General features: G+C 42.9%; 1 protein-coding gene across 6 annotated transcripts in view; it reads right to left on the reverse strand.

Moving 5' to 3' along the window:
• MICAL2 (microtubule associated monooxygenase, calponin and LIM domain containing 2) overlaps nt 1–21836 on the reverse strand; it is a 238036-nt gene that overhangs the window by 95744 nt on the left and 120456 nt on the right. For 2 of the 6 annotated variants that reach the window (XM_056527942.1, XM_056527943.1), the window contains 4 exons: nt 20453–20602; nt 17283–17408; nt 11190–12113; nt 9992–10093 (listed from right to left, as the gene is read on the reverse strand). In XM_056527942.1, the coding sequence (XP_056383917.1) occupies nt 9992–10093; nt 11190–12113; nt 17283–17408; nt 20453–20602 (1302 nt within the window). Of the gene's footprint in view, nt 1–9991; nt 10094–11189; nt 12124–17282; nt 17409–20452; nt 20603–21836 lie in introns of those variants that run through there. The other 4 variants (XM_056527946.1, XM_056527945.1, XM_056527947.1 and 1 more) reach the window with 3 other exon arrangements.

The following is a 21836-nucleotide window of genomic DNA, read 5'->3' on the forward strand; positions in this document are numbered from 1 at the left end:
TTGTATATAGGAGCAGTATTATAGTAGTTATATTCTTGTATATAGGAGGCAGTATTATAGTAGTTATGTTCTAGTATATAGGAGCAGTATTATAGTAGTTATATTCTTGTATATAGGAGGCAGTATTATAATAGTTATATTCTTGTATATAGGAGCAGTATTATAGTAATTATATTCTTGTATATAGGAGCAGTATTATAGTAGTTATATTCTTGTATATAGGGGGCAGTATTATAGTAGTTATATTCTTGTACATAGGAGCAGTATTATAGTAGATATATTCTTGTATATAGGAGCAGTATTATAGTAGTTATATTCTTGTATATAGGAGCAGTATTATAGTAGTTATATTCTTGTATATAGGAGCAGTATTATAGTAGTTATATTCTTGTATATAGGAGCAGTATTATAGTAGTTATATTCTTGTATATAGGAGCAGTATTATAGTAGTTATATTCTTGTATATAGGAGCAGTATTATAGTAGTTATATTCTTGTATATAGGAGCAGTATTATAGTAGTTATATTCTTGTATATAGGAGCAGTATTATAGTAATTATATTCTTGTATATAGGAGGCAGTATTATAGTAGGTATATTCTTGTATATAGGAGCAGTATTATAGTAGTTTTATTCTTGTGCATTCAGTTCTAGTTTGTTACTCTACACACACGGCAATATGTTAGTTCACTATATTAGTATTAACCATATTAATGCTGTTGTTCACATTTGCACAAACCTGCGCTGGATCTGGAAAAAATAACCTGTGTCTTGTCCTGGGCTCGCCATTGCTCGCTCTTTGTTCTAAGATCTGACGGTGATGAAGAAGTAAGAAGATAAATGGAGGACAATCCCCGGCTGACGTAACGTATATATGCTGTATGAAAAAATGTGGCCATATAGGAGGATTTATTGGTGTCTTGTAAGGAGAGGTGTACACAGGAGCCTATAGGGCCTGCGCGGTGTCCTGAGGATGAATGGAGACGTGCGGCGCTCATTCCGCGCTACGTCTCCTGACACCCGTCTTTGTAGAATAAGAGTGCAGAGGATAAATATTAAGACAACGCTTCCTGATACTTCTACAAGACACGAACTGTTTACATTATACTCACTCAGCCGAGAGTAAAACAGTGCGAGATGAGCGCCGAGGAACCTTTTATATTAGGGTATTGCTATCCATGTATTTCTCGTATACTGTTCAGTGCTGCAGCCTGCATTCTGTAGATCAGTCTTTCTAACCAGTGTGTCTCCAGCTGTTGCAAAACTACAACTCCCAGCATGCCCGGACAGCCGTTGGCTGTCCGGGCATGCTGGGAGTTGTAGTTTTGCAACAGCTGGAGGCACACTGGTTAGAAAGACTGCTTTAGATTCTGCAGTTTGACTTTGTCCTAGGCCAATAAGGTCCTAGAATTAAAGGGGTTAACCAGGAAAAAAAACTTTTTTTCATATATATATATATATATATATATCAACTGGCTCCAGAAAGTTTAACAGATTTGTAAATTACTTCTATTAAAAAATCTTAATCCTTTCAGTACTTATGAGCTTCTGAAGTTAAGTTTGTTCTTTTCTGTCTAAGTGCGCCCTGATGACACGTGTCTCGGGAAACGCCCAGTTTAGAAGCAAATCCCCATAGCAAACCTCTTCTAAACTGGGCGGTTCCCGAGACGCGTGTCATCAGAGAGCACTTAGACAGAAAAGAACAACCTTAACTTCAGAAGCTCATAAGTACTGAAAGGATTAAGATTTTTTATTAGAAGTAATTTACAAATCTGTTTAAATTTCTGGAGCCAGTTGATATATATAAAAAAGTTTTTTCCTGGATAACCCCTTTAAAGGGGTACACCCGTGGAAAACTTTTTTTTTTTTTTTTTTTTTTTTTTCAGTCAACTGGTTCCAGAAATGTTAACAGATTTGTAAATCACTATTAAAAAATCTTAATCCTTCCAGTACTTTTTAGGGGCTGTATACTAAAGAGAAATCCAAAAAAGAAATGCATTTCCTCTGATGTCATGACCACAGTGCTCTCTGCTGACCTCTGCTGTCCATTTTAGGAACTGTCCAGAGCAGCATATGTTTGCTATGGGGATTTTCTCCTGCTCTGGACAGTTCTTAAAATGGACAGCAGAGGTCAGCAGATAGCACTGTGGTCATGACATCAGAGGAAATGCATTTCTTTTTTGGATTTCTCTTTAGTATTCAGCAGCTGATAAGTACTGGAAGGATTAAGATTTTTAATAGAAGTGATTTACAAATCTGTTTAACTTTCTGGCACCAGTTGATTTAAAAAAAAAAAAAAAAATTTAAAAAGTTTTCCACGGGAGTACCCCTTTAAGCTATTGGGCTCCTGTACAAAGCTGTCCGGGCATGCTGGGAGTTGTAGTTTTGCAACAGCCGGAGGCACAACGTTAAGGAGACGATGTTCTACAGAATACAGGCTGCTGTAAATGACCTCCATATACAGTGTGCACACATGGATATCGGTCTCGGGGACGCGGTACCTTTTTAGGCTGTGAATTGCTGGGGGAGAAGTCGGTAGCAGGTAATGAAGATGATGGAGATGAGTGAGAAAATGAAGGATCATGGGAAGGAAATTTAGAAGGAATATGAGATAAGTGGAGGGATGAAGGTCTGATCTGTGTAAGGAGAAAGGGAAAGAAAAGCAAATTAGAAGCAATGACGTCCTGTCCAATCACTGTGTGCAGTCTCTTCCTCCTGTGCAGTCCCTGTGTGCAGTCTCTTCCTCCTGTCCAATCACTGTGTGCAGTCTCTTCCTCCTGTGCAGTCACTGTGTGCAGTCTCTTCCTCCTGTGCAGTCGCTGTGTGCAGTCTCTTCCTCCTGTGCAGTCACTGCGTACAGTCTCTTCCTCCTGTGCAGTCACTGCGTGCAGTCTCTTCCTCCTGTGCAGTCACTGTGTGCAGTCTCTTCCTCCTGTGCAGTCACTGTGTGCAGTCTCTTCCTCCTGTGCAGTCACTGTGTGCAGTCTCTTCCTTCTGTGCAGTCACTGTGTGCAGTCTCTTCCTCCTGTGCAGTCACTGTGTACAGTCTCTTCCTCCTGTACAGTCACTGTGTGCAGTCTCTTCTTCCTGTATAGTCACTGTGTACAGTCTCTTCCTCCTGTATAGTCCCTGTGTACAGTCTCTTCCTCCTGTGTAGTCACTCTGTACAGTCTCTTCCTCCTGTTCAATCACTGTGTGCAGTCTCTTCCTCCTGTGCAGTCACTGTGTGCAGTCTCTTCCTCCTGTGCAGTCACTGTGTGCAGTCTCTTCCTCCTGTGCAGTCACTGTGTGCAGTCTCTTCCTTCTGTGCAGTCACTGTGTGCAGTCTCTTCCTCCTGTATAGTCCCTGTGTACAGTCTTTTCCTCCTGTATAGTCACTGTGTGCAGTCTCTTCCTCCTGTGCAGTCACTGTGTACAATCTCTTCCTCCTGTGCAGTCACTGTGTGCAGTCTCTTCCTCCTGTGCAGTCACTGTGTGCAGTCTCTTCCTTCTGTGCAGTCACTGTGTGCAGTCTCTTCCTTCTGTGCAGTTACTGTGTGCAGTCTCTTCCTTCGGTGCAGTCCCTCTATACACTCTCCTTTTTGGAGTCTCATCTTTCTAGTACAGTAGGTAGCTGTCTGACGCTATCATTGTCATCCATATTAGTTCTCATGCGGCTGCTGTTTCTGTCACCGTTCACCCATCCCTCAGTCAGCTCTTCCTGGCAGGTAAATGAATAAGGTCCCCTGCACACACGTGTGGTTAGTATAGAGCACACAGCTGGACATGCGGCAGTACCTTCTCAGATGGAAAGTCGCAGGGGGCGGAGTCAGAGATGGAGGGAGATGAGGGAGAAGACAAATCCGACACTTGGGATTCAAGTAAAGGAAAATGGGAGAGACCGGGGGATGGAAGCTTATTCTGTACAGAGCAGAAGGGAAAGGAAAGAATTACAGAACTATATACGAATACGACATAACATCACAACACGTGCAAAACTAGAAGAGCAGCCACAGCTTTCCCGTGCTTCTGAATGGCTGCAATTCACACTGATAATATGGAAGATCTAGAAATATGGAGCCCAGGCTGACACTGTTACTCCATACTAATACTGATTCATACTGATACATACTGATACTGATACATACTAATACTGATACATACTGATACTGATACATACTGATACTGATTCATACTGATACATACTAATACTGATTCATACTGATACATACTGATACTGATACATACTAATACTGATACATACTGATACTGATACATACTGATACTGATTCATACTGATACAGATACATACTGATACTGATACATACTGATACTGATACATACTAATACTGATACATACTGATACTGATTCATACTGATACAGATACATACTGATACTGATACATACTGATACTGATACATACTAATACTGATACATACTGATACTGATACATACTGATACTGATTCATACTGATACTGATTCATACTGATACAGATACATACTGATACTGATACATACTGATACTGATTCATACTGATACATACTAATACTGATACATACTGATACTGATTCATACTGATACATACTGATACTGATACATACTAATACTGATACTGATTCATACTGATACAGATACATACTGTTACTAATACAGATACATACTGATACATACTGTTACTAATACAGATACATACTGATACAAATACTGATACATACTAATACTAATACAGACACATACTGATACAGATACATACTAATACTGATACTGATACATACTGTTGCTAATACTAATACTGATACATCCTGATACTAATACATACTAATACTAATACTAATACTGATACATACTGTTACTAATACAGATACATACTGATACTAATACTGATACATACTAATAGTAACAGTATGTATCAGTATTAGTATGTATCTGTATTAGGAACAGTATGTATCAGTATTAGTATCAGTATGTATCTGTATTAGTAACAGTATGTATCAGTATTAGTAATACAGATACATACTAATACTAATACTGATACATACTGTTACTAATACAGATACATACTGATACATACTAATACATACTGATACATACTAATACATACTAATACTGATACATACTAATACTGATACATACTAATACTAATACATACTAATACTGATACATACTGATACATACTGATACTGATACATACTGATACTGATACATAGTAATACTGATACCAGATACACACACATATATACACACACACACACACACACACACACACACACACAAAGTGGTCCCTCAAGTTACAATATTAATTGGTTCTAGAATGACCATTGTAAGTTGAAACCATTGCATGTTGAGACCAGAACTTTATGGAAACCTGGTAATTGGTTCTGAAGACCCCAAATGTCATCCAAAAATAGGAAAAAGTGAAGATGAAAGAAAAATAAGTAGATAACTAATAGAGATAAAGCAAATCCTTACATATAAAAGTAAAAAAGATCTTCTGGGAGCTGTAATCACTGTCTATGTATAGGGCAGGAGCTTCTTCAGGGTCCTGTACAGAACACAGTGTCCTAAAAAAGTAACATGGAGCCGCCCTCACCTGGTGTCCAAAGGAGCAGCTAATCCTGCACAGGTAAAGAGTACAGAACATGTAATACCTCCCTGTACAGTAGGGGGCACTACCAGACACCAGTCAGTGCATACACTTCAGTAATACAGGTAAAGAGTACAGAACATGTAATACCTCCCTGTACTGTAGGGGGCGCTACCAGACACCAGTCAGTGCATACACTTCAGTAATACAGGTAAAGAATACAGAACATGTAATACCTCCCTGTACTGTAGGGGGCGCTACCAGACACCAGTCAGTGCATACACTTCAGTAATACAGGTAAAGAATACAGAACATGTAATACCTCCCTGTACTGTAGGGGGCGCTACCAGACACCAGTCAGTGCATACACTTCAGTAATATAGGTAAAGAGTACAGAACATGTCATACCTCCCTGTACTGTAGGGGGCGCTACCAGACACCAGTCAGTGCATACACTTCAGTAATACAGGTAAAGAGTACAGAACAAGTAATACCTCCCTGTACTGTAGGGGGCGCTACCAGACACCAGTCAGTGTATACACTTCAGTAATACAGGTAAAGAGTACAGAACAAGTAATACCTCCCTGTACTGTAGGGAGCGCTACCAGACACCAGTCAGTGCATACACTTCAGTAATACAGGTAAAGAGTAGGACAGAACAAATAATACCTCCCTGTACTGTAGGGGGTGCTACCAGACACCAGTCAGTGCATACACTTCAGTAATACAGGTAAAGAGTACAGAACATGTAATACCTCCTTGTACTGTAGGGAGCGCTACCAGACACCAGTCAGTGCATACACTTCAGTAATACAGGTAAAGAGTACAGAACATGTAATACCTCCCTGTACTGTAGGGGGCGCTACCAGACACCAGTCAGTGCATACACTTCAGTAATACAGGTAAAGAGTACAGAACATGTAATACCACCCTGTACTGTAGGGGGCGCTACCAGACACCAGTCAGTGCATACACTTCAGTAATACAGGGGTTTTACTAGTGAAATGCCCATTCTGATTGGTCGGTTCTTCCGGCCATTGACACGTTTACAGATCTGGACTATCTGTACATTGTATGTTAAGTCTGGTTTCAAGTTACAATGGACCAGAAAAGACCAGAAAATAACAAATAAAAAGCAGAATGTATTGAATCAAGTCTTATATGGTTATATAGAGCTAAATTAGATGACGCATACACTGCAGGCCTCCGTGCATGTTAGATGTGCTGCACCATATCACTCAACACATATATATATATATATATATATACACACACACACACAATATACCCATGAGGGTTTACATTACAAACCTTGTGATCACTTCAGAAGTAGACGATGGAGATGGTAAACAGAGGACGCCATGCCAGTGGCTTACCAGCATCTAATGCAGTGTTTCCCAACCAGGGTGACTCCAGCTGTTGCAAAACTACAATTCTACAACAGCTGGAGGCACACTGGTTAGGAAACACTGATATAAGGTTCTCTTCTATAGGAAGGTAAAACATTAAAGAGGTATCCATGGCAGCTTTTTTTCCTAAAACAGCGCCACCCCGTCCTCAGGTTGTGTGAGGAATTACAACTCCGCTCCATTCACTTCAATGCCACTGAGCTGCAATACCGCCCACAGCATGAGGACACGAGAGGCGCTGTTTCTTGAAGAAAGCAGCAACGTTGTTCTAATAATGGATGGACAGGGTGAAACTGCTTGGTATGTACAGCACCATAATCAGGTAGGTTTTCTTCTGCTCAGAGTTACCCCTCAGGAAAATAAGGAAGGATAATGCAAAAGACGCAGAGAGCAGTTTAAAAAAATCCTAAAGCCCCTGAAGTGCTCGCTGCCTGTCACATCACTGTCCTTGTTCCTGTTTGATTGACAGCAGGAAGCCAAGCCCTGTTTCCAAATCTTACACCTGCGCACAATACATATGCACCATGCAGGAAGCAGATTTTGAAACAGGGCTTGGCTTCTAGGTGCCAATCAAGCAGGGACAAGAACAGGATGGGGAACAGGGAGGCCTTCTAGTTCTCAGGACCTCCAGGGCGTCAGAACGCCTCTTGTACAATTAGCTGTCAGGACAAGGAGACATGTGGCGCATTTCATATATCTGTCTGTCCTTTATAATGTAGGAAAATGCTTTTATTCTCTAGTGCAAAGAGTTAAAGAGGTGTTACCAAGCCATTAAAGTGCTGAGGGCTGGAACAGCTCCTCGCTCCCCGTCACATCCCTGTCCCTGTTTGATTGACAGAAAGCAAGAAGGTGAGCCCTGTTTTCTAAATCTCACACCTGCGCACAATACGTATGCACAGTGCAGGAACCAGATTTGGAAACAGGGCTCGGCTTCCAGGTCCCAATCAAGCAGAGACAAGACTAGAATGGGGAACAACGAGGATCAAGGAGACATGTTGCACCTTTCATATGTCTGTGCTTCCGTAACATAGGAAAATGCTTCTATTCTCTTGTGCAAAGAGTCAAAGAGGCATTTTCCAGCCCCTGAAGTGCTGAGGGCTGGAACGCCTCTTTATACCCCCTCCCTTCCCTGTTTCTGTTTGTTCAATTGTCAGCTGAATGCTGAGCCCTGTTTCAAAATCTCACACCCATGCAGTAGGTATGTACAGTGCAAGAACCAGATTTGGAAACGGAGAGAGATGATAGGGGTAACTAGAGTCATTCCAGTCCTCAGCACTTCAGAACACCTGCTCGCTCTCCCTCCCTTCCCCATTTCTGTTTCACTCCTACCCCTGCAGAAAAAGATTTGAAAACAGGGCTTGGCATCCAGCAGGGATAGAGATGAGAGGGGTAGCCAGGAGGTGATCCAGTCCTCAGCATTTCAGGGGCTTGGGGACACTTAGTGCCAGAGAATAGAAGCATTTTTCTACATTACAGAAGCACAGAAAAATATATGACGGGTAAATTGGAGGCATCTTTGATCGTCAATGTGCCATAATGTATGCCAGCTAGGAGCTATAATTCGTGCCAATTTTCTGGTGCAAATTATAGTGCAGTTGTCTCCAAACGGTTAAAATGAGGCTCAGTAGTGGGTGTGGCCTCCACGTGCCTGTATGACCTCCCTACAATGCCTGGGCATGCTCCTGATGAGGTGGAGGATGGTCTCCTGAGGGATGTCCTCCCAGACCTGGACTAAAGCATCCGCCAACTCCTGGACAGTCTGTGGTGGATGGAGCGAGACGTCCTAGATGTGCTCAATCCGATTCAGGGGAACGGGCGGCCAGTCCATAGCATCAATGCCTTCCTCTTGTAGGAACTGCTGACACACTCCAGCCACATGAGGTCTAGCATTGTCTTGTATTAGGAGGAACCCAACCGCACCAGCATATGGTCTCACAAGGGGTCTGAGGATCTCATCTCGGTACCTAATGGCAGTCAGGCTACCTCTGGCAAGCACATGGAGGGCTGTGCGCCCCCCCAAAGAAATGCCACCCCACACCATTACTGACCCAGCACCAAACCGCTCACGCTGGAGGATGTTGCAGGCAGTAGAACGTTCTCCACGGCGTCTCCAGACTCTGTCACGTCTGTCACATGTGCTCAGTGTGAACATGCTTTCATCTGTGAAGAGCACAGGGCACCAGTGGCGGATTTGCCAATCTTTGTGTTCTCTGGCAAATGCCAAACATCCTGCACGGTGTTGGGCTGTAAGCACAACCCCCACCTGTGGACGTTTGAGTGGACAAATGCACATTTGTGTCCTGCTGGAGGTCATTTTGCAGGGCTCTGGCAGTGCTCCTCCTTGCACAAAGGTGGAGGTAATGGTCCTGCTGCTGGGTTGTTGCCCTCCTACGGCCTCCTCCACGTCTCCTGATGTACTGGCCTGTCTCCTGGTAGCGCCTCCATGCTCTGGACACTACGCTGACAGACACAGCAAACCTTCTTGCCACAGCTCGAATTGATGTGCCATCCTGGATGAGCTGCACTACCTGAGCCACTTGGGTGGGTTGTAGACTCCGTCTCATGCTACCACTAGAGTGAAGGCACCGCCAGCATTCAAAAGTGACCAAAACATCAGCCAGGAAGCATAGGAACTGAGAAGTGGTCTGTGGTAACCACCTGCAGAACCACTCCTTTATTGGGGGTGTCTTTCTAATTGCCTATAATTTCCACGTGTTGTCTGTTCCATGTGAAATTGATTGTCAATCAGTGTTCTCCCTGAGTGGACAGTGGGATTTTACACAAGTGTCAGTGACTTGGAGTTACATTGTGGTGTTTTAGTGTTCCCTTTATTTTTTTGAGCAGTGTATTATTGCAACTGATGGACCCACCATGCGGTCGGAGCCCACGGGTCCATATCTAGGACATGCAGCAGGATCCCGGTTAGTGCGGGTTAAACATCTGTCCGCCGGTTCACATCAGATCAGACGGTGAGTCTATAATACAGCACGGAATTCAGACACATTCCGGAATATTCACCTGCGGAAAATCCGAACTTCTGAACATGGAGGCCAAGTGCGCGGCCTTCTCTCTAATATTCTTTTTATGGAAATCTCTTATAGCTAAAGCCTGAGCCCTTTTCTGCAAAAGGAAGAGGAGGAAGAAAAAGAAGAAGAAGAAAAATGTAAAAATATTAAGAAAAAGAAAATACAAGAAAGACAGGAAAACGTGCAAAAAAAACAAAAACACATCGGCCAATCAGGTGATGGCTGTCAGTGTTAGGCAACATCTGATTGGCCGTTGTGTTGTGTGCTGATTTGCATACGAGTGCAGTGCTGGAGAACGGACAGACCCCGCCCCCCGAGGTGTCACATGTATAGGAAAATCTGATTACTAGTGCAGGACTGGTGTAAGGCCGGGTTCACACTGCGGAGTCTACGGGGAGAATTTCTGCCGGAGATCGAGCAGGTGGCACTAGGACCGCGTGGACTGCATTGCCGTCCCCATAGATGGCAATGCATTTCTGAGCTGATCTCTCAAAAGATCCACCCAGAAATACATTGCCGTCTATGGGGACGGCAATGCAGTCCTCGTGGTCCTAGTGCCGCCGGCAGATTCCAGCTAGGCCTTACCACAATTACATATTCCTCAGGTCTCCAAACTGTAGACCTCCAGCTGTTGCAAAACTACAACTCCCAGCATGCCCGGACAGCCAACGGCTGTCCGGGCATGCTGGGAGTTGTAGTTTTGCAGCAGATGAAGGTCCACAGCTTGGAGACCTAGACTCTATGCTATGCCCGACACACGCTGGTCTTGACAGGCTGACACCATCTGACCGGTGCTGTTCAGGGGCCGGGCTTCAGGGGGCGCTGGACTCTAGCAACCAGTCTGTCTCAGATCACCAAGCCGTACATAGTAGAGAGGGGCCCCACAGCAACAAAAAAAAAAAAAACAGGGACCCTAATACTTTTCACCCCACCTTTCCATCCCCGTTGGTTTGAACCCCCCGGGCTGGTTTCCTCCTCCTCCTTACTTTGCTGATGGCCCCGCCCATGAGTAAGTAGGAAGCTTGGACCCTCCCCCCTGGGGCTGCCTCTATGTATACATGCTCTTGTAGGGTAATGCAGGGTTTATGAGTGAGATATAAGAAATATGGCGGATGATACATGAAATGGTTACTGCATGCTACATGAAAACTCATGCTATGTTAATGATATTCGCGGGAGGGCGGGGTCACCTGCTGGGCCCTTTCTTCAATGACCTCCAGGCGCTCTAAGATTCCAGTCAGAGCAACGACAGAAGGGTGGGAAGAGGAAAGGGGGTCTTCTCGTTCTGCAGGGCTGCCTGTCTCTTCTCTACAGCGTGGCTCTTTGGTTACAGTAGCTGAGGAAGGCCTTTCTGTCTCTCTGGTTACAGTAGCTGTGGTTGACCAGTCTGTCTTTCTGGTTACAGTAGCTGAGGATGACCAGTCTGTCTTTCTGGTTACAGCAGCTGGGGATGACCAGTCTGTCTCTCTGGTTACAGCAGCTGAGGATGACCAGTCTGTCTTTTTGGTTACAGCAGCTGAGGAAGGCCTTTCTGTCTCTCTGGTTACAGTAGCTGAGGAAGGCCTTTCTGTCTCTCTGGTTACAGTAGCTGAGGAAGGCCTTTCTGTCTCTCTGGTTACAGTAGCTGAGGAAGGCCTTTCTGTCTTTCTGGTTACAGCAGCTGAGGATGACCAGTCGGTCTCTCTGGTTACAGTAGCTGGGGATGACCAGTCTGTCTTTCTGGTTACAGTAGCTGGGGATGACCAGTCTGTCTTTCTGGTTTCAGTAGCTGAGGATGACCAGTCTGTCTCTCTGGTTACAGTAGCTGAGGATGACCAGTCGGTCTTTCCGGTTACAGTAGCTGACGAAGACCTGGTTGTTTCTCGGTTTACAGTAGCTGGGGATGACCAGTCTGTCTTTCTGGTTACAGTAGCTGGGGATGACCAGTCTGTCTTTCTGGTTTCAGTAGCTGAGGATGACCAGTCTGTCTCTCTGGTTACAGTAGCTGGGGATGACCAGTCGGTCTTTCTGGTTACAGTAGCTGACGAAGACCTGGTTGTTTCTCGGTTTACAGTAGCTGCGGCGGGCTGCGTGAGGTATCTGACAAGGTGCTGGGATCTAGCTACTGCCTGAAACTGGGAAAGACTGCAAATGAAAAGAAGGGTTCCTCGGTCTACACCAGATCTCATGCATTGCACTCAGACAGTGGCTTACAATGGGGCTTCTGTCATGTCGTCTGTCAAGTGGTCCGAGGGTGCATGTTTATGTGTACGGAGTCAGGGGGTGAGCACCTGTGTCATACAGAGTTGGTGCAACATTATCTCAGTAGAAGACTATAGCAACGGTCTAATCCAGCAAATACAGTAATGGCCGTAAATGTTGGCACCCCTGAAATTTTACAACAAAATGAAGTATTTCTCACAGGAAAGGATTGCAGTAACACAGGTTTTGCTATACACATGTTTATTCCCTTTGTGTGTATTGGAACTAAACCAAAAAAGGGAGGAAAAAAAGCAAATTGGACATAATGTCACCAAACTCCAAAAATGGTCTGGAAAAATTATTGGCACCCTTAACTTAATATTTGGTTTCACACCCTTTGAAAAAAATAAGTGAAATCAGTGTCTTCCTATAACCATCAATAAGCTTCTTACACCTCTCAGCCGGAATGTTGGACCACTCTTCCTATAACCATCAATAAGCTTCTTACACCTCTCAGCCGGGATGTTGGACCACTCTTCCTATAACCATCAATAAGCTTCTTACACCTCTCAGCCAGAATGTTGGACCACTCTTCCTATAACCATCAATAAGCTTCTTACACCTCTCAGCCGGGATGTTGGACCACTCTTCCTATAACCATCAATAAGCTTCTTACACCTCTCAGCCGGAATGTTGGACCACTGTTCCTATAACCATCAATAAGCTTCTTACACCTCTCAGCCGGAATGTTGGACCACTCTTCCTATAACCATCAATAAGCTTCTTACACCTCTCAGCCGGAATGTTGGACCACTCTTCCTATAACCATCAATAAGCTTCTTACACCTCTCAGTCGGAATGTTGGACCACTCTTCCTTTACAAACTGCTCCAGGTCTCTTATTGGACGGCGCCTTTTCCCAACAGTAATTATAAGATCTCTCCACAGGTGATCAATGGGATTTAGATCTGGACTCATTGCTGACACTTCAGAACTCTCCAGCGCTTTGTTGTCATCCATTTCTGGGGCTTTTTGACGTATGTTTGGGGTCATTGTCCTGCTGGAGGACCCAAGATCTCGGACACAAACCCAGCTTTCTGACACTGGGCTGTACAGTGCGACCCAAAATCCATTGGTAATCCTCAGATTTCATGATGTCTTGTACACATTCAAGGCCCCCAGTGCCAGAGGCAGCAAAACAACCCAAAACATCACTGACCTCCACCATATGTCACTGTAGGCTCTGTGTTCTTTTCTTTGTAGGCCTCATTCCGTTTTCGGTAAACAGTAGAATGATTTGCTTTACCAAAAAGATCTATCTTGGTCTCATCTGTCCATAAGACGTTTTCCCAGAAGGAGTTTGGTTACTCAAGTTCATTTTGGCAAAATGTAGTCTTTTTTATTGTAAAAAATTTAGGTTTTTTATATGTCTCTGTGTCAGCAGTGGGGTCCTTCTGGGTCTCCTCCATAGTGGGGTCCTCCTGGGTCTCCTCCATAGTGGGGTCCTCCTGGGTCTCCTCCATAGTGGGGTCCTCCTGGGTCTCCTCCATAGTGGGGTCCTCCTGGGTCTCCTCCATAGTGGGGTCCTCCTGGGTCTCCTCCATAGTGGGGTCCTCCTGGGTCTCCTCCATAGTGGGGTCCTCCTGGGTCTCCTCCATAGCGGGGTCCTCCTGGGTCTCCTCCATAGCGTTTCATTTCATATAAATGTGGACAGATAGTTCGCACTGACACTGATGCTCCCTGAGCCTGCAGGACAGCTTGAATATCTTTGGAACTTGTTTGGGGCTGCTTATCCACCATCCGGACTATCCTGCATTGACACTTTTCATAAATTTTTCTCTTCCATCCACACCCAGGGAGATTATCTACAGTGCCATGGGGTTGTAAACTTCTTGATAATGTTGCGCACTGTGGACAAAGACAAATCTAGATCTCTGGAGATGGACTTGTAACCTGGAGATTGTTGATATTTTTCCACAATTTTGGTTCTCAAGTCCTCAGACAGTTCTCTTCCCCTCTTTCTGTTGTCCATGCTTAGTGTGACACACACAGACACACAATGCAAAGACTAAGTGAACTTCTCTCCTTTTTATCTGCTTTCAGGTGTGATTTTTATATTGCCCACACCTGTCACTTGCCCCAGGTGAGTATAAAGGAGCATCACATGACTGAAACAATCTTATTTATCCACAATTTAGAAAGGTGCCAATAATTTTGTCCAGACCATTTTTGGAGTTTGGTGACATTATGTACAATTTGCGTTTTTTTCCTCCTTTTTTGGTTTAGTTCCAATACACACAAAGGGAATAAACATGTGTATAGCAAAACCTGTGTTACTGCAATATATATATATATATATATATATATATATATATATACAGAGGAGAGGAGATCTATATATATATAAATATATATATATATATATATATATATACATATACAAAGGGAATAAACATGTGTATAGCAAAACCTGTGTTACTGCAATATATATATATATATATATATATATATATATATATATATATACAGAGGAGAGGAGATCTATATATATATATATATACACAAAGGGAATAAACATGTGTATAGCAAAACCTGTGTTACTGCAATATATATATATATACAGAGGAGAGGAGATCTATATATATATACACAAAGGGAATAAACATGTGTATAGCAAAACATGGGTTACTGCAATATATATATATACAGAGGAGAGGAGATCTATATATATATATATATATATATATATATATATATATATATATATATACACACAAAGGGAATAAACATGTGTATAGCAAAACATGTGTTACTGCAATATATATATATATATATATATATATATATATATATATATATATACAGAGGAGAGGAGATCTATATATATATATATACACACAAAGGGAATAAACATGTGTATAGCAAAACCTGTGTTACTGCAATATATATATATATATATATATATATATATATACAGAGGAGAGGAGATCTATATATATATACACACATACACACAAAGGGAATAAACCTGTGTTACTGCAATCCTTTCCTGTGAGAAATACTTCATTTTATAGAAACATTTCAGGGGGGACAACATTTACGGCCGTGACTGTATAACCACCCACAGTCTGCGGGGATAAAATGAACAAAGTTGTCAGAGGGTTCTCAGGTCCGTGCACATAAATCCTGCAATTATATCACGAAAAAAAATCAGCAAAATGTCTTTGAAACTCTGTTTCCTTCCCCAGATCTCTGCTTCATGGCAGCGAGTACAAAGATACATTGTATAAACTTGTATCTTTCATATAATGTATCAGTATAAGAGCAAAACGCTGATACATTATAACAAGAAATTCTGGGGGAGTAAAAACTTAGGGACGAGATTCGGTCTCTGGCTGTGAACGGGACCAACCGCATTCACTGACAGCAAGCAGAAAATCTTATGAATGTCAGAAACGTGTAGCGCTTTTGAGTCCTGCCTGACAATCTGGTTGTTATAGATACAATGTAACAATCCCAGTCTATTAAGGGGTTACTTCGGCGGAATACTTTTTTTTTTTTTTTAAATCAATTTTTGCCAGAGTTAAACAGATTTGTAAATGACTTCTATTAAAAAAATATATTAATCCTTCCAGTACTTATTGGCTGCTGAATACTACAGAGGAAATTCTTCTCTTTTTGGAACACAGAGCTCTCTACTGACATCACGAGCACAGTGCTCTCTGCTGACACCTCTGTCCATTTTAGGAACTGTCCAGAGCAGCATATGTTTGCTATGGGGATTTTCTCTTACTCTGGACAGTTCTTAAAATGGACAGAGGTGTCAGCAGAGAGCACTGTGCTCGTGATGTCAGCAGGCAGCTCTGTGTTCCAAAAAGAAAATAATTTCCTCTGTAATATTCAGCAGCTAATAAGTACTGGTAGGATTAAGATTTTTTTTTAATAGAAGTTATTTACAAATCTGTTTAACTTTCTGGCACCAGTTGATTTAAAAAAAAAAAAAAAAGTTTTCCACCGGAGTACCCCTTTAAATGAGGTTTATCAGCAGTCAGGCCCGGACGGACTGGCAACCTGGCAGGCCGGGCGGATTCCGGATGGGCCGGTCAGTATAGTCATTGACTGTGCCAATAATCCTAGGTCTCCAGATGTTGCAAAACTACAACTCCCAGCATGCCCGGACAGCCAACGGCTGTCCGGGCATGCTGGGAGTTGTAGTTTTGCAACAACTAGAGGACCACAGATTAGAGACCTAGAGCATAGAGGATTATGTATTTGTGGTCAGGGGGCACATTCAGTGACAATTCTGAGCGGCCCATCCGGAATCCGCCCGGCCTGACAGGTTGTTAGTTGGGGCCTGACTGCCGAACCAGCAGAATTATGACTGCAGCTCTGGAGTCCCACTCAAACTATGAAACAATGACAACGTTGGGCACTTGCTCTGCCACACCCACTAGTGGACATGTTAGGAGTTGCGGTTTAAGACCCACGTAAGGCTGTGGATTTACTCGAGTATTTCCTTTTGAATTCTCAGCTTAGAAATAATTAACCTCTGCTTTGCCATTGACTTCCGTGTATTTTACTCTGCACTGTTCACACTGCGGAAATTCCGCTCGCGGAATTCCGTTCCGCTAGAAGTAAGAACATGTTCATTCTTCTTGCGGAATAGGCGATCAGAAGTCCATTGAAGTCAATGGTAAAAAATGTTCAGCTTGAAATCATTTCCGCATGGAATTTGCGTGAAATTTGCACGGAATTTGCGCGAAATTCATGCGGAAATTCCGCACAAAAAAATTAGATAAATAAAAAGTGAAATTCTAATTGGTGTTTGTAATCCAGCAAAAAAATAAAAAATAAGTTTCCTCCTATATTCCACGTTAATTCCGCGAGATTTTCATGCAAATTTCGCTCAAAAATCACGCAAATTTTGTGCGGAAAAAAAAACTTTGATTCCGCGGCGGAATTTTTACAGATTTAGGATTCCTCTCCTATTCCTCAGTGTGAACGCGCCCTAAGGGGGTGTCAGGGTATACAGAACCCCCCCCCTCCCCCTGACATTGTCGCGGTCAGATACTCACTCCACTCACATGAGGCACGGCACCATACCTGCTTTTTGGGATCGGCCTGGGTAACGCAAGGGGTTGGGTCCGGAGGTTTAGCAAAGCGAGGGTTAACAGGAGGCGGGTCACAGGGTGAGAGTTCGGCGGCGGAGGTGTCAGGAGGAGGTAAAGCCTTTGGGTAAAGCCCGAAATGGATGAATGATAAAGAAATGACAGCAGAGAAGAGATGGAGAGATTAGCGGAGGAGCGGGGGAGGGAGGCACTGAGGGATCAGGTTAAACAAACAACATTTCTACAAGACCCTGTTCACACTCTGCAGTTATTCACATTAGTGTTTTTCCAATGTATGGAGTAAACGTATAAATATATCATATAAATATAACACATATCAGTGCTCTTACTCCAGTCACATCCAAAGCTGCAATGTGGACACCTGAGATGGAAGATTTTACACTCTGAACCATAATGCAACTTTGTCCAGGAACTGTAGGGAGTTGTTTTGCATATTGACTTCTTAAAAGGACTTTTCCGGGGCCTTTTTTCCTGATTGGCAGAGGTCCGGAACCTGGAACCCCCCATCGATCAGCTGTTTGCCAGATCTGCTTTGAGAGGACTACACAACTTCAGTAGAAAGAGAGGAGCCAGGGAGCTGCTGAGACAACCCCACACTGACAATGAAAGGACTACACAACTACTTTCAGTAGAAAGAGTGGAGCCGGGGAGCTGCTGAGACAACACCCCACTGACAATGAAAGGACTACACAACTTCCTTAAGTTGAAAGAGAAAAGCCAGGGAGCTGCTGAGACAACACCACACTGACAATGAAAGGACTACACAACTTCAGTAGAAAGAGAGGAGCCAGGGAGCTGCTGAGACAACACCCCACTGACAATGAAAGGACTACACAACTTCTTTACGTAGAAAGAAAGGAGCCAGGGAGCTGCTGAGACAACACCACACCGACAATGAAAGGACTACACAACTTCCTTCAGTTGAAAGAGAAAAGCCAGGGAGCTGCTGAGACAACATCCCACTGACAATGAAAGGACTACACAACTTCCTTCAGTTGAAAGAGAAAAGCCAGGGAGCTGCTGAGACAACACCCCACTGACAATGAAAGGACTACACAACTTCTTTCAGTAGAAAGAGAGGAGCAAGGGAGCTGCTGAGACAACACCACACTGACAATGAAAGGACCACACATCTTCCTTCAGTAGAAAGAGAGGAGCCAGGGAGCTGCTGAGACAACACCACACTGACAATGAAAGGACTACACAACTACTTTAAGTAGAAAGAGTGGAGCCAGGGAGCTGCTGAGACAACACCCCACTGACAATGAAAGGACTACACAACTTCAGTAGAAAGAGAGGAGCCAGGGAGCTGCTGAGACAACCCCACACTGACAATGAAAGGACTACACAACTACTTTCAGTAGAAAGAGTGGAGCCAGGGAGCTGCTGAGACAACATCCCACTGACAATGAAAGGACTACACAACTTCCTTCAGTTGAAAGAGAAAAGCCAGGGAGCTGCTGAGACAACTCCACACTGACAATGAAAGGACTACACAACTTCAGTAGAAAGAGAGGAGCCAGGGAGCTGCTGAGACAACACCCCACTGACAATGAAAGGACTACACAACTTCTTTACGTAGAAAGAAAGGAGCCAGGGAGCTGCTGAGACAACACCACACCGACAATTAAAGGACTACACAACTTCCTTCAGTTGAAAGAGAAAAGCCAGGGAGCTGCTGAGACAACATCCCACTGACAATGAAAGGACTACACAACTTCCTTCAGTTGAAAGAGAAAAGCCAGGGAGCTGCTGAGACAACACCACACTGACAATGAAAGGACTACACAACTTCAGTAGAAAGAGAGGAGCCAGGGAGCTGCTGAGACAACACCCCACTGACAATGAAAGGACTACACAACTTCTTTACGTAGAAAGAAAGGAGCCAGGGAGCTGCTGAGACAACACCACACCGACAATGAAAGGACTACACAACTTCCTTCAGTTGAAAGAGAAAAGCCAGGGAGCTGCTGAGACAACATCCCACTGACAATGAAAGGACTACACAACTTCCTTCAGTTGAAAGAGAAAAGCCAGGGAGCTGCTGAGACAACACCCCACTGACAATGAAAGGACTACACAACTTCTTTCAGTAGAAAGAGAGGAGCAAGGGAGCTGCTGAGACAACACCACACTGACAATGAAAGGACCACACATCTTCCTTCAGTAGAAAGAGAGGAGCCAGGGAGCTGCTGAGACAACACCACACTGACAATGAAAGGACTACACAACTACTTTAAGTAGAAAGAGTGGAGCCAGGGAGCTGCTGAGACAACACCCCACTGACAATGAAAGGACTACACAACTTCTTTCAGTAGAAAGAGAGGAGCCAGGGAGCTGCTGAGACAACACCACACCGACAATGAAAGGACTACACAACTTCCTCCAGTTGAAAGAGAAAAGCCAGGGAGCTTCTGAGATAACACCCCACTGACAATGAAAGGACTACACAACTTCTTTCAGTAGAAAGAGAGGAGCAAGGGAGCTGCTGAGACAACACCACACTGACAATGAAAGGACTACAAAACTTCCTTCAGTAGAAAGAGAGGAGCCAGGGAGCTGCTGAGACAAAAAACCCACTGACAATGAAAGGACTACACAACTTCCAATCAGGGGGGAAACAGGCAAAAATATGCTGATGTCTGTACATTTAGTGATAACACTATATTAGTAAGTTATATATCTTGGGGTGATGTTCTTATTGAAACACAATTTTCTGAACCTAGAATCTCCCCTTTATGGCTGAGCTGCAGTAACCCAGCACGGCCACTACACTATGTACGGCGCTATCTGATTCCTGTTCTGATCATCGGTATATGAAGCTGAGGCTCTAGCTAGAGATATACAAGTTATACATTGTCTTGCTTCCTTGTCTTCCTTCTTTGACATCATTGTTTTTGGGGTGTTACATAACTTCCCTCTAGGACCTATGTGCCTCCAGCTGTTGTGTCTCCATATTGTGCCTCCAGCTGTTGCATGTTGGGAGTTGTAGTTTTGACATAGCTGAAGGAACTGCGCCAGATTATGCTGGGGGGGGGGGGGCGACCCCTTTATAACAGGGGATTTATTATATGCAGTTTGGCGGAGTCTTGAACACATCAGAGAGATGTAAATAATAGTGTTATTATACGAGCGCCAATTTACCTGTCTGCGCAGCGAGGAATTTGGCGCATTCTCCTCGAACTTGGCCAGTAACTGAGTGGCCATGGACTTGACTTTGTTCTGATTGATCACCTCCTTGGTGTCGCTGCACTCTGCGCCCGAGTTGATGCTTTCTCTCGACAGGTTCACAGCCTGCAAAACAAAGAAAAGGCGTCGAAACGTGACTTAGTGGCGTCTGCCGAACCTTTTTTTACCTGTTCAATCACCCCAGAAATGTCGGGCGGCCGCTGAAGGAATGAGACGGACCCAGCCTCGGCCCACATACCAGAGATTCCAGCCACTAAGATCTCACTTGGAGGATATCCCAATGACTGGAACAGCGTGAGAAGAAAGAGGAACAAAACAAATCAGGAAAGACTGTATTCAGGATTTAAAGTAAAAATGTCCCATATATATATCTTATATAGGAGCAGTATTATAGTAGTTATATTCTTGTATATAGGAACAGTATTATAGTAGTTATATTCTTGTATATAGGAGCAGTATTATAGTAGTTATATTCTTGTATATAGGAGCAGTATTATAGTAGTTATATTCTTGTATATAGGAGGCAGTATTATAGTAGTTATATTCTTGTATATAGGAGGCAGTATTATAGTAGTTATATTCTTGTATATAGGAGCAGTATTATAGTAGTTATATTCTTGTATATAGGAGCAGTATTATAGTAGTTATATTCTTGTATATAGGAGGCAGTATTATAGTAGTTATATTCTTGTATATAGGGGCAGTATTATAGTAGTTATATTCTTGTATATAGGAGCAGTATTATAGTAGTTATATTCTTGTATATAGGATACAGTATTATAGTAGATATATTCATGTATATAGGAGTAGTATTATAGTAGTTATATTCTTGTATATAGGAGCAGTATTATAGTAGTTATATTCTTGTATATAGGAGCAGTATTATAGTAGTTATATTCTTGTATATAGGATACAGTATTATAGTAGTTATATTCTTGAATATAGGAGCAGTATTATAGTAGTTATATTCTTGTATATAGGAGGCAGTATTATAGTAGTTATATTCTTGTATATAGGAGCAGTATTATAGTAGTTATATTCTTGTATATAGGAGCAGTATTATAGTAGTTATATTCTTGTATATAGGAGCAGTATTATAGTAGTTATATTCTTGTTTATAGGATACAGTATTATAGTAGTTATATTCTTGTATATAGGAGCAGTATTATAGTAGTTATATTCTTGTATATAGGATACAGTATTATAGTAGATATATTCATGTATATAGGAGTAGTATTATAGTAGTTATATTCTTGTATATAGGGGGCAGTATTATAGCAGTTATATTCTTGTATAAAGGAGCAGTATTATAGTAGTTATATTCTTGTATATAGGATAC

The sequence above is a fragment of the Hyla sarda genome, chromosome 6 (assembly GCF_029499605.1).
Source record: "Hyla sarda isolate aHylSar1 chromosome 6, aHylSar1.hap1, whole genome shotgun sequence".
In the NCBI taxonomy this organism is placed as follows: Eukaryota; Metazoa; Chordata; class Amphibia; order Anura; family Hylidae; genus Hyla; species Hyla sarda.